At 28.5% G+C, this 12,974-nt stretch overlaps 3 protein-coding genes across 3 annotated transcripts; 1 reads left to right on the forward strand and 2 right to left on the reverse strand.

Annotated features, from left to right (window-relative positions):
* Nucleotides 1-834: 834 nt before the first annotated feature.
* Nucleotides 835-2,695, reverse strand: LOC132939157 (large ribosomal subunit protein uL24m). The gene is made up of 5 exons (XM_061006184.1): nucleotides 2,386-2,695; nucleotides 2,145-2,330; nucleotides 1,869-2,071; nucleotides 1,642-1,778; nucleotides 835-1,270 (listed from the first exon to the last, which is right to left on the reverse strand). Exons 1-5 carry the CDS (start codon nucleotides 2,485-2,487, stop codon nucleotides 1,134-1,136), a joined length of 765 nt encoding a protein of 254 aa, XP_060862167.1. The 5' UTR covers nucleotides 2,488-2,695; the 3' UTR covers nucleotides 835-1,133.
* Nucleotides 2,696-2,862: 167 nt separating this feature from the next.
* Nucleotides 2,863-7,940, forward strand: LOC132939156 (WD repeat-containing and planar cell polarity effector protein fritz homolog). Its single transcript, XM_061006183.1, has 12 exons — nucleotides 2,863-3,266; nucleotides 3,395-3,530; nucleotides 3,592-3,772; nucleotides 3,829-4,126; nucleotides 4,259-4,361; nucleotides 4,424-4,648; nucleotides 5,208-5,467; nucleotides 6,152-6,360; nucleotides 6,473-6,596; nucleotides 6,665-7,004; nucleotides 7,064-7,190; nucleotides 7,300-7,940. The coding sequence occupies exons 1-12, from the start codon at nucleotides 3,184-3,186 to the stop codon at nucleotides 7,380-7,382; spliced, it is 2,169 nt and encodes a 722-aa protein (XP_060862166.1). The 5' UTR covers nucleotides 2,863-3,183; the 3' UTR covers nucleotides 7,383-7,940.
* Nucleotides 7,941-8,800: 860 nt separating this feature from the next.
* On the reverse strand, nucleotides 8,801-10,010 carry LOC132938760 (uncharacterized). Its single transcript, XM_061005778.1, has 4 exons — nucleotides 9,795-10,010; nucleotides 9,340-9,581; nucleotides 9,171-9,273; nucleotides 8,801-9,096 (listed from the first exon to the last, which is right to left on the reverse strand). Exons 1-4 carry the CDS (start codon nucleotides 9,813-9,815, stop codon nucleotides 8,905-8,907), a joined length of 558 nt encoding a protein of 185 aa, XP_060861761.1. The 5' UTR covers nucleotides 9,816-10,010; the 3' UTR covers nucleotides 8,801-8,904.
* Nucleotides 10,011-12,974: the final 2,964 nt, after the last annotated feature.

Genomic DNA, 12,974 nt, shown 5'->3' on the forward strand with positions numbered 1-12,974 from the left:
TTATCACATCTATTCTGTGATTTGACATAATACTATCAATTTGTGGTTTTTGTCAAAAATAATATTCTTTGAAACTTTTACAATAGATAATTTTACTCTAAAATTTTTCAAAAATCATAAATACAATTTTACATCAATGCATTTTGTCTATGTTGCACATGAGTCTAGGAGAAAAAAATATTGCACTGACAATATTAGGCGTATCTTCTTAGGTGTAGAGATTAGTTATGTTAATCACATAAAATTCAATATAATTATTTTTATTTCCATAGAATATGTTTATTTTCATTGTTTCTATTTGAATAAATTATTTTTATACGAATACTAAAGAAACTGTTCTGGATATAATCAACATTGTTTTTATGAATAAAAACCCTTCAGAGTATATAATAATAAAATATCTAATAATTATTATATTTCAGTTAAACCACTAACCAGATGTATGTTAACAAAATTAAATTGTAAAATAATTATAAAACTATAATTGTTTCATACATATCTAAATTTTAACTGAGCAAATACTACACAGTACATGTTGTTAAAAATTATAGTATAGCCTTTTATTAAGTGCATTATTTAAATTTTTTGTAAAACATGGATGTTTATATTTTTACACTTATTTTCCAGAAACAAATTCCAAAATATTTTATTAAATGATAAATATAACCCAATATCACTTATGTTTGAAGTTATATAATGCAAACCAAACCAAAGATAAAAGTATTTAAAAATTCTACAAATATGAAAATAATCCATGAGAACACTACCAAGGTCATTTTATAATTTATATAAGTATAGTTTATATACTTAAATATTAAATAAAATACTACATAAATTACCAAACATCTTTTAATTACCCTTAAATTGTATTTTCAATGTAGCCTTACATCATAATTAAAATTGTGTATAAATATTACATATTATTCGTTTTTTTTGTTAAATAATGAATGTACTCCATTTATGAGGCTTATATTTATTATCAGAAACAATTCAGTCGTATTTTTATGATATTATATATAAATTAATTATCATCAGTAATCATCAATAACAATTAACCATTACTCTAAATGGATTAAACACAAAATGCATACATTTATTATAAAACATTTCTATACTACTTAAATTCTACACCATCAATACCAATAAGTTGGAGCTGGAACTCTATCTTCTTTGATATCCATTTCATCCATTACATCCATTTCAAATGTTTTCAATAAAGGTAAAAAAGTTATTTGTTTTATATCGTCTCCTGTAGTATCTTTTTCAGATTCTAAAAATAAAACATACTAGTATTAAAACAAAAATTTACGATAAAAAGTTAAACAAAATATTCAACAACAAAATAAGAATGAATGACCGTCTGTGTTTTAAATGCTTCTACTAGTGGTTGTTACTTTGTTAATCCACTTTTAACTTGTGTAAAGGTGAACCGGTAAGAAAATGTATGTGATTTTAAGATAAATATCAATAGAAATTGATACATCCATAATATCATATATCTAGATGTATAATTTGTAAGTGCTATTGTTGTAAAACTTAAACAGACAATTGCTATATATTTAAATAGAATATTATTGAATAGTGGTTGCAACATTTTTTTCATAGATTTTCTCATTCTAAATCTACCCAACATAAACAAACCTTTATAAGTATTCGGTGTTTTGTAATCATAAGTTTGCTTTGCTAATGATGGAATTGGAATTATCTTTCCACTTCTGGAAGATACCCGTACTTTATCACCACTCTCCGTAAATCTCCATTCAACAGTACAACCTTGCCTGAAAATAACAAAATATAAATTTAATCAACTATTTCAAATGAAGCAAAATACTTAATAATTTGATTATATAAGTAAAGTTTTTACTTACAAGTCTGATGGATCTACTAATGACACCTCACTAGTGACTAATAGTGGAATTTCTTTCATTTGAACCATTGACAAGTACCCTTTATAGTGAGCAACTTCTTCTATTTCACAATTTAAACCATCGACGATCACCCAATTGCGTTCTTGAATCACATGTCCAACAATTCCCTGCTTTCCCTTATCAGGTCCAACCAAAATTTCAACCTATAATGAAACGTACATAGGTAATCATGTATTTCCGTGCAATTGTTAATAACTATAATTTTTCAATACTAACCCTGTCTCCTTTGAAAATTGACCATTCTTTGATCGGTTCCAAAAATACTTTTGGTTTTAAATCGCCAAAATTGTTTTGACTACTAAATGGCAACGACCAAGGCCTGTGTTCGGAAAAATGATATTTTTTCTTTTTGACAGTCCTTGGCAAGTAACGAGGATTGTTTTGTGGAGTTTTCCATACAACCTACGAGAAACTTTTTCATCAACGGAATTTCATATTCCTTCTCTTTTGCACTTACCTTTTCCATGCTACGCTTGATGTACGAATCCGGGAAATTAGCGTACTTCTTCGTCAGTTCTCCAACTCTCTTAAAGTCTCTCAGACAATCCGTTAGCCTCATCGTGTAATGTCTTAAAACAATACGAGTAGTACTTACGACGCCCTGAGACAGTGATTCGTAGCACGATTATCGGATATAATATGAGTTAAGTAGTAAGTACTTAAATCTACAATCACTGTTTTATCAAAAAAAAAAAAATGAGCTGTGACTAAAAAATAATAAAAAAAAGTAATCTTTGAGCACAGATAACATAATCTATAAATCTGTGATAGATAATATTATCAACGGAATAATTTCCGTGGCTTGGATTTTGGACCATAGCTTGGAGTAAAGAATATCGGACGTGGCAGCGAAAACCATTTCTACTTGTCCGTGCTACTTGTTGATTAGATTTCCGTGATAACCGATTGATAACAAGCAAATTATTTTGGCAACAAGTCGCCAACAACCAAAAATAATATTTTGTTATACTTTCGAATCATAACAATAACAATAATAATTATTATTACATTCAAATAACTGTAAAGTAAACAGGGGACTAGACTTCCACTTCTCCGAACAAACCTGCAAATACTGATTGTTATCTCGCGTTAGTGCATTTTAATTTTTAGTGTTTTTACTCGTCGGTTTGAATTATTGGAATTTGGCTGTTTTTCGCCTATAATTTCATGATTGATATTATGTGTCCAATCCATTGGAAGGTCTGAAAAATGTTCAATTACGTGTACACACATTTTATTTGACTAAAGCAGTGTAATGCTTACATTCGTCTGTGAATGTCATTACTGGACGTTGAGAAACGACCTGACCGTCAGCTACACAGATTTTAGTCACTTCAAGTACGTACGATCATTTATTTTGGATGATCTCCCACGGTCAAAAAGGATTAATTTAATTTAATTTCTGTGGGTTTTCCATTTTAATCTATTGTGTGATGTAATGTCGTTAATGTTTAATGTCTATGCAGATATAATGAGAAAAAAGAAACGGAAACGTCTACAGACAAGATCATCAAGAAAAACTATGTCGAAGCAATCGGATGCAATTGGTCAGTATCTAATAAGAGGCCGTTGAAATTGAGAGATTCGTTAAAATATTTTGAAGTGAGTAACCTATAATTTACCATGTCTTGCAAATAATTGATATTTTCACTTTAATATTCAGACTGAACTCAACGACCATCATTTAATTGCTGTTGAATGGATAAAAAAAGACAGAATAGCATTTATAGTTAGTAATGGATCTACTATATTCATCACATTTGATCCCGCTACTTGTGATATAATCGAAATTGTTACGGATAAATTTTTGCAATCAAAATTTCAATGCGATCAATTAATTAATGGTATGTAACGACTCGTGAAATTATTTAACATAATTTTAAAGCTTAGTATATTCCAGTATCCTATGCAAAACAAGTACTGTTATGCTCATTTTCGGATCATAAATTGGGCATTATACATTTTGGCCGTTCATTCGATCGCACACTGAACAAATGGTCCTTTCTAGATCCAAAAATTGGATTATCTGATTTTAGCAATTCTACTACTAATAGAAAAAATGAACGAAAGATAACATTTAATGTATCCTCAACAATGGTGGCCACCTGGTCCAAGTCATCATTGAATGAAGTTTATCCTTGGAACCCGTTGGTAAAAGATGAACACAGAGCTAATGTTCATGTGTATAAAATCATTGGGTAAGATGTAAGAAATAAATATAGAACTTAATTTACTCGTATTATACTTGTAAGTTTTATTACTATTAACTCTACAGAAATAAAAATAAATACAACCTTGTAACATAATTATCACTACACATTTTTGTTTAGGCCTCGACTAGAACTTTGTTGCTATTATCATACCAAACAAGATCCTCTTATTGTATCATTCAGTAAAACAATATCAAATATTATATTCATTTTGGAACAGAAGGTGAATTGTTTATTCTTTAATCAAAAATATATTATTTTTTCAATAATGTTTTATGTTATTAGAATTGCAACGACTCTCGTTTCGATTTTAGTACATTTGAAGTGACCAACACAAAATTACATTTAGTCAAGGTAGTGACAATTAGTCCGTTTGATTGGTGTTCTGCCGCCATAATAAATGCCTGGTTAAACAAAGATGACACACGTTTATGTTTCTCATACAACGATTCTATACTGTTTATCCACGATTTCAAATTATCTATCACATGTTCAGTAAAAACTGCTTTTGTAAGTAGATTGGTTTTTATTTTTCTTATACTACTATTAAAAAACCATTTTCAAAAATGTGGTACTTAAATAAACTACCACTAAAAAGACAACTTTTAACTTTCGTTAAAAAATGAATAATAAATAATATTACAATAAGTTATAGTTTTTTAATAAAACTTTTTAGATTATATCCACCATATTTTACTACAATTTCTGATGGATTCTGGAAATTAGAGATACCTGCATTAATCAATGGTTATTATCATTGTTATAATATGTCATATATTATAATATTTTAAAATTTATTTTTCATTTTTTAATAAAACTTTACAATCATTATAAACTAACAGAATATACAACAGCAAAATCTTACTTAAACTCAATTAGTATAAAAAAAAAATTTCTAGATAATATGTTAAATTATGTCAACTAAAGTGACATAATATTATGGGTGTAAACTACTGAACTATATACAGTATTTAGTTCAGTGGTGTAAACATGTTAAAAACTATTTTAAAATAAATATATTGAGTACACTGTGTTTGTTACTAAAACTCATGTATTTCAAATTAACTAGCCTGTGGAGTATTTGGATTGGCACCCAGATGGTAATTTGATCGCTGTATCAGATAGTAATGGTAGGATACAGTGTTACGATTCGTGTTTGTCTTGCATTCGTCTACAACCATTAACAGAAGAAACAAATTCATCGGCTTGGTTAGATTTTCAATCTAAAATTGGGAACAAAAAACTTTTCTCCGTGAAATGGATGCCATATGAAACGACAAAACATGCTGTGAACCAATCTGATGCCGTTCTTCATCTCATATTTGAAAAGTATGATTATTTTTTGATGATAGGTCGAACCTTGATTTTTGAAACAAAATCAAACTTGAACCGAACTTTCAATTTTTTTTTCCAACCCAAACCGAACGTACCTTTATATTTTTTACCAAACTGAACCTATAATCATTTTAACTCAACATTTTTTATCAACTATATCAACCATAAATCATAATTACAATTATATTTTGAGGTTTTGTATCACCTATTAGGTATAGAAATATAGAATGTAAATTGTAAACATGTTATTATCAACAACACAGCCACGGTATCGGAATATTTTCACAGAATATAACAATATTAACATGGGTTTACTCAAAATAAATTGTTCTCGTTACAATAAATATGATAAAAACAAAATTAACAATATTAATGTAGGCATGGGATCTCTAATAATCTAATAATTTGTAAATACTAAATAGTCGTTATACATTTCAAAAAATAACTATTAAAGAATTGTACAAAGATTTGGTCTTCATAATTACCGCGGCCGGAAAGTCTGGTTCGACAAATATTTGAATTTTAAAGTTCGAATTTCCAAACAGTAAAAGATGCTTGATAGTTTGGTTCAAATTTTAAACCAAATCGAACGTTGATGGTTTGGTTCAAGATTGTTATAGTTTGACTCATCACTATTGTTTTTAATATGTTTTGTCCTTTATGATATTACACATTTAGGGGCCCTGTGATTGCCATTAAGGTACTCGGTGTTGGGAAGTTGTGTGTAAATCAATTGGTTTCCATGTATTTAAATGAAAATGATGTCGATCACGCACTCAACTTTCTACTGGGACTAGATTGGCATTCTGATGGGCCACTATGTTTAACAACCTTGCAACAAATTACAAACTATTTGTTTCGATTGTCATTTACTCCTGTAAGAGAAGGTAATATGACTATTAACTATTAAGTAACCAATTATCTTTATTTCTAAAATTAAATATGAAAAAAAAATTTGTTACTAGATTCTGTAATAATCTTATATTATATTTACAACAGTGCAATTACAATCTGCGATCGGTAGTTTCTACCAACCTGTTATACCGTTAAGTGAAGATGCTAAACATGAATATTTTGAACCTGTTCGGAATATTGCACGGCGTTTTTTTCATCATTTAGTGAGGTGCTTATAAATGGAATTTAATAATTAGTTTGTGTTAAAATAATTTACACACAAATTATTGCTTCCAGATACGAACTTTATGAAAAAGCATACAGTCTAGCCATTGATTTGAATGACAGAGATTTATTTATGGATCTATATTGGGCCACAAAATCAGGGATTGGTACTAGAGCTATGGCAACCATGGCATTGGAGAAAGCAAATCAAATTGTGTCATCAGAATCAGACGATTCACATTCTAGTCAGTCATCTGATTGCGATTGCACAGACTGTCATTCAAATTCTCCGTCAACCTCATTAAGACCACCTTTACCAAACGTGCCCATCGCAACATCTTCCCCGTCATTGTTCATTCCATCAATACCTAACAACAGATCACTGAATAATGTTACAACTATTAGTGTACCAGTATGTGATAGTTTTAAATAAAACCATCACTTAGATTGCTTAACTTCTTTTTTTTCTAGTATACTGGTTCTCATGTTGAACACGTCCAAACAAAAAATATAGAGCTACCAACAACTTCATTGGATAGTGTACCACACTTAAAATATCCTTTTGAACAGCAATTACTCACCCAAAATACTCGTTTAGGTTTGTATTAAATATTTATAAAATTATTTAAATCATTTATACTTTGTTCTAATTGGATGTTTTCATTATTTTTTATATGTATATTATAATAATATATATAATTATTTAGAAAACAATAATCAACAAAGTCAAATTACAACTAAACCGCAACCTGATAAAACTATTAAAGTTGTCCATTTTGGTATTGTATGATCTTTTTTCATCAAAACAATTTATATTTAAATAATAGTTAACACAAATGTATTATTAGTATTAATATAAACTATAAAGACTGCCTAAATTTATTTCGGTGTGTTATGGATTAATTTTGAATTGGTCATAATCAGGCTCGAATTTATGTGTAAGCACATACTTGTTTATAAATTAAAGTTAAACAACTTTGACAATACCGTCCATTTAATTTAATTATATTTATAGCAATAAGAAATAGGATACATAAATACTCATTATGGTGGTTTGGTATTTATTTTATGAAATATATGATGTACCTTAAGGCTTTTATTTTGTTTTTCTTGCCAGTTGTACCAAATTAATGCCATATTATATACTATTGTTGAAATATATTTTATTTATTATAAAATTATTGTTAAAAATGTTTATGTAATAATTATTAAAATTGTTAATACGTTTATACAAAAAAAAAATGTTTCATTATAATATGTATATTATTATTATATATGTTATGTTGTTATGCAGTTTATTTAGATAACTCAACTATATTTTTACACCAAATTTAGTGTTTAATAAAACATTTATTTTTATATCAATATTATAAACTTTTTTTTTTTACTACATTGGATAATGTAAACTTTATCATACTCCGTTTCACAAGAGAACTTTACGGTTTTGTGAATATTGAATGAGCTTGTACAACCATGAAATCCCCTCAACAACCATATGTTTTGGTAGGGGTTGAGTGGTAGAGAAACACAAAATTCAGTTTTGTTCAAAACACGGTCCTATTATTTCGTGAAAAAGAATATAATATAGTTATGAATATTTTGATGTTTAAACATTTAAAAAAATACTGTAGAATCCGTTTATAACGATTTTCATCGGACCTAGAGAATCAGATCGTTATCAAAACTTTTTATATCCGGATGACAAAAACATACATGTGAGAGATAAAACCAACCAAATCCATGGCAGGAAATCGTTTTATCTGTAATATAATTTATTATATAGCCTCATCATAAGTGGATTCTACTTTAATTTAATTTTATTATTTTATTATTTAAATGCTATTTACATTATATGATTCTAATATTATACTCCAATCTTTAAACCATACCAATGCAACATTCAAAGTTCGCAAATCATTTTAATAACTTACTTGAAATGCTTATGTTAGATATCTAGTTATCCCGGGGAGCTGTAATGCAAATCGCAGTTCTCTCCCCAGTTCTCGATAATATGGAAAAAAAAAAGATCTAATTATCATTATTCCCTGAGATGTTTAGTTTTTGGGAAGTTAAACATTAGTCATTGTGGTGATTTTTATATTTTTTGCTATTTGAGAGCAACTGAGGAATGAAAGACTGCATAATATAGTTAAAACCAAGTTTTTCATGAATGTAAGTGTTAATCGTACATAAAAAAAACGCATTATTTAAAATTTCACAAATTGTATTATATTACTTACAACATAATAAATTTAGGTACCTAAGTACTACATAATGTTACAGATTTAACAATAAAAATTAGTATTTCACACTCACTTTTTTTTCTTAGTGCCACCCATTTCTTCCAGTTGATTTTTCAACGTTTTTAGTTCGTTGTCGGGTATATATCTGAGTATTTCGTGTTCGTCCGTGTGTTTGTGAATTGATGCCTTAACCCCTGCAGGTAGTGAGTCTTCTATTACTTCGATAAGTAAGGAAAGCTTAGTAGTGGGGATGTCGACCACCTGAAAAAATAGAGGATATATGATTAAAGAAAAAATGTGATATTATATATAAACACTATATTTCACGTTCATACTTGTATATTACGTTCGTATACACTTAATGTGTATTGTGCTTCTACATTTTCGCTATTGGGCACCAATCGTTTGACATTTATTGTTTGTGGAGGTAATGCCCACCTAAAATAAATAAGAAATGGTACTATATTTTATAGACTTTACAAAACTTATCAAACTAGTAATCACCCATCAGATACTTCAATGTCCATATTTTCGGCAATAGTGTGCACAAGTTTTTGAAACGATTCTAGTATAGCGAAGTCATAACCTTTGATTTGAATATTTACTTCCTCGTATTCAGGAATGTCTGGCTTTAACATGTCTAGATACTCAGGTTCGTAAATACTACCGTAACAACGAACGGACGGCACACAGATCTTAGCTGATTTAAAAGACTGTAATTTAGCCATCTTAAAACATTGTTGTGCCTATAAAAATAAAAACATAACAAAATTATTACCTTAACAATTATACTCTGATTAACGAAAGAACGCGCTGATTCTGCGCATACCCCACATCACACTGCTATAGAATCCAAAAAATTAGTAAAAATATTCAATAATTGTTAATGACTCTAGTACTCTATACGAGTTTAACCTAATTGATTAACAGACAATTTTTACAAATCAGAATATACGTACCAAACATTTTGTCGCAAACATATTGATCCTTTTTAAAAGACAAAAATATCAACGGGAAACTAAAGCTAAACCTATTTGTATGTGATGAAAAAAGAAAATTTAACTATAGATATTTAAGAATGTCTATGAATTTAACCCACCAAACTACTAAAATGCCAAACGGCTAGGTACCCAAAAATATGCAACTATATAGTATAGCTAAATATTTTATTCTACAGAATGATAAGAAATTTTAAAACTGATAACTTATTGTACCACAGAATAGATAAATGCTGATATAATCACAGAATAATTTTATGGTTCTGTGCTCGAACCATAGAGTAATACCACAGAATATATGAAATCAGAATGGTCACATCTCAAAAATATTTCATATATTCTGTGGTAAAACTATGATGGCTCGAACCCACAGACTTCTATACTATACTTCTATACTATACTTCTATGCACAGAAATTAATATTGCAGAAATTCTGCTAAGTGTATAATTCCAGGATGGAATATTATAGAACACATTTAAACACAACTTTACAGAACGTTATGATGCATAAAAAATGTACTTAAAGGTATTACTTATCGATGCACCGGATTCTTGGTCCTCCTAGGGGCATTGTTTTGTTAATTTTTTCTAGAAGTACTTTTTTTTATTAGTTGTCCGTCTGCTCTCCAAGTGTGTTCAAACCATTCTAGTCGTCAGTTTCTAATAAACTCTACGATATTTGGCCTGTTGTACAATTTCTGTAATTCATCGTTTTTTCCTTTAAACCTATGACTTATTATGTAGGTGCCTACATATTTGTTATTCTCTGCTTTTAGGGTGTAGTATTTTAAATTTTTGATTTATTACAATGTATAACTGAGACTGATTTAAATTAGTTTAGACCAGTGGTCTTCAACCTTTTTGAACCCACTTTTTTAGGCCTACATTTTTTGCGACCCACGTAAGCTTTGTAGAAAAACGAAAAAAAAGCTAAAATTGTTTTACGCTTTGTATAGTAGTACTACCTATTATAACTGAATAAATAAAAATTACATTTTAGTAGGCAAACTATTTAATTATTATTAATTTAATATGTACAGAATTCACACGAAAAAATATAATAAAATAAAAATACAACACAAACATTTTAATGTGATGTTTGTCCTATATTATTATAATATTATAGAATAGAATATAGATTATATGAACTGTATAATATGATTCTGAGCGAAGTGATGAATGTATTGATTTTATAATGATTTGTATTTTTTTTGTGTCTGTCATCACGTTTTAGGACAGTAAAAATGCTTGGATTTTCTTCAACAGTAACTTTTTTGATAGGAAAGTGAATCTAGTTGGTACTTTGGGGGGGGGAGGTCAAAAGTAAAAATTTCCCAGTAGTTTTCAAAAGGGACGTGAAAAACAAAAGAAAAATTAAGGAAAAACGGGAATTTTTACGCAAAATCTGTTTTCGATAAAATCGATTTTGGTTTTTAGTGTAACTCTAAAACAAATTAACGTATATACATGAAATTTTCACTGGTTGTTTATATTTGCATTTTCTATACACGATAAAATTTTAAAAATATTTTGATTTGTTTTGAACTGTCTAGGAACATTTTCAGTTTCCAATTTTATTAGTATTTTTTTCTATGGATGTCAATAAAACTTTATTTGTTGGGTAAAAGAACTTGAAAATTTAATACAAGGCTGCTACTATATTGTTACTTTTATAGGTAAAGATTGAAAATTGAAAACAAGGCTCCACGTAAATAGGTTATATATAAATTACTTTATTCACAATAATATCATCAAATATACTTAGTAATATCATAGGCTGACTGACCATTTTCGCTCAGAATCGTTTCTCTTATACAATGATATTATATCATTGAATTCAAATTTAACACCATCCATTACAGTGAATCACTTGTAACCTACTGTACTGACATCCACTTACCCACCTTTTTATTTATTTCATCTATTAAACTTATTTTTTATTTTAAAAAGAAGACATATCGCGACCTAATTTTAAAGCTTATGCGACCCACCGGTTGAAGACCACTGGTTTAGACAAGTAACAGCAATGTTTATTTATTATTCTTTTATTACTATATTATGTGTCTTTATCAAAATGACAAAATCTTTATTGTTATTTACTCAACATTTTTCATACAGTTTTTACTTATGATAAAAATAGTGCAATATTGTCCTAGAAACGGTGGCGCCGAACCTATGTATTAGGTGTGGCGGCCGCATTTTAAGAGTTGGGTGTACCACTGTACCCCCAAAATTGGTGGGTAATCGTAGTCGTAAGTATAAAAATATATTGTACAAATATACAAATATAAGAAAGATGACTTCATAGTGTATCTATTCTGTGGTGGTACTTTCTTAAATCGTGGTAATAACTGATAATACAAACCGTGTTTTGATTTTTTTACTGTTCTCAAATCTCAATTTTAAGCACACTTGAAAGTAAGTTAGGTAGGTAGGATTGTAGAAATAAAATTTGAATATAATATTCTAGTCTTTTATAATAATAGATTATAGAATGGAAAACTAAATGTGTGTACAATTTAAATCAATCACCAATGTTAACTACACGGACTAAGATATAGTAAGAATGTAAGATAATATCTTATATATTATATCTTAGTCCGTGGTTAACGGTAATAAGTAGGATATAATCTTTAATTGTGGTAATAACTAATAAGTATTGAATATTATTGTTCTAATTGAACTGTTCTGGAATGTGGATTAAAGATCTTTTTTATAGATCTAAAATATACATTGGCAGAGCTGCTGTGGTTAATAGCTGAGTGGCGTAACTATTATATAAGTACTAACTATATAGGAGCTTTTTTAGGGGATATTAATTGTCAATAACAGCAAGAAAACCGTAATAAACATTTAATAATATATATTTTAATATAACTAATTTAATCATTGTAAATCAAAGACAGCAGCACAGACGGAAATAAGCAATTGTGTCAGAGTTAAAAATGATTTGGCAGAAGTAGACCTTGCTGCCGTTATTGAATTAATTTAAATCTTAATAATAATTATTAGTTTTTGCAGCCATTGCCTTTGGCTTAGAAAATTAGATCACAATTTTAGATATAACTACTAAGTACCTACTCTTAAACTTTTAAATTGTGAGTTAGATTAAAGTAATAAAACTTACCAAACCCAAAGAAA

Source organism: Metopolophium dirhodum, chromosome 2, assembly GCF_019925205.1.
Source record: "Metopolophium dirhodum isolate CAU chromosome 2, ASM1992520v1, whole genome shotgun sequence".
Taxonomy (NCBI): domain Eukaryota; kingdom Metazoa; phylum Arthropoda; class Insecta; order Hemiptera; family Aphididae; genus Metopolophium; species Metopolophium dirhodum.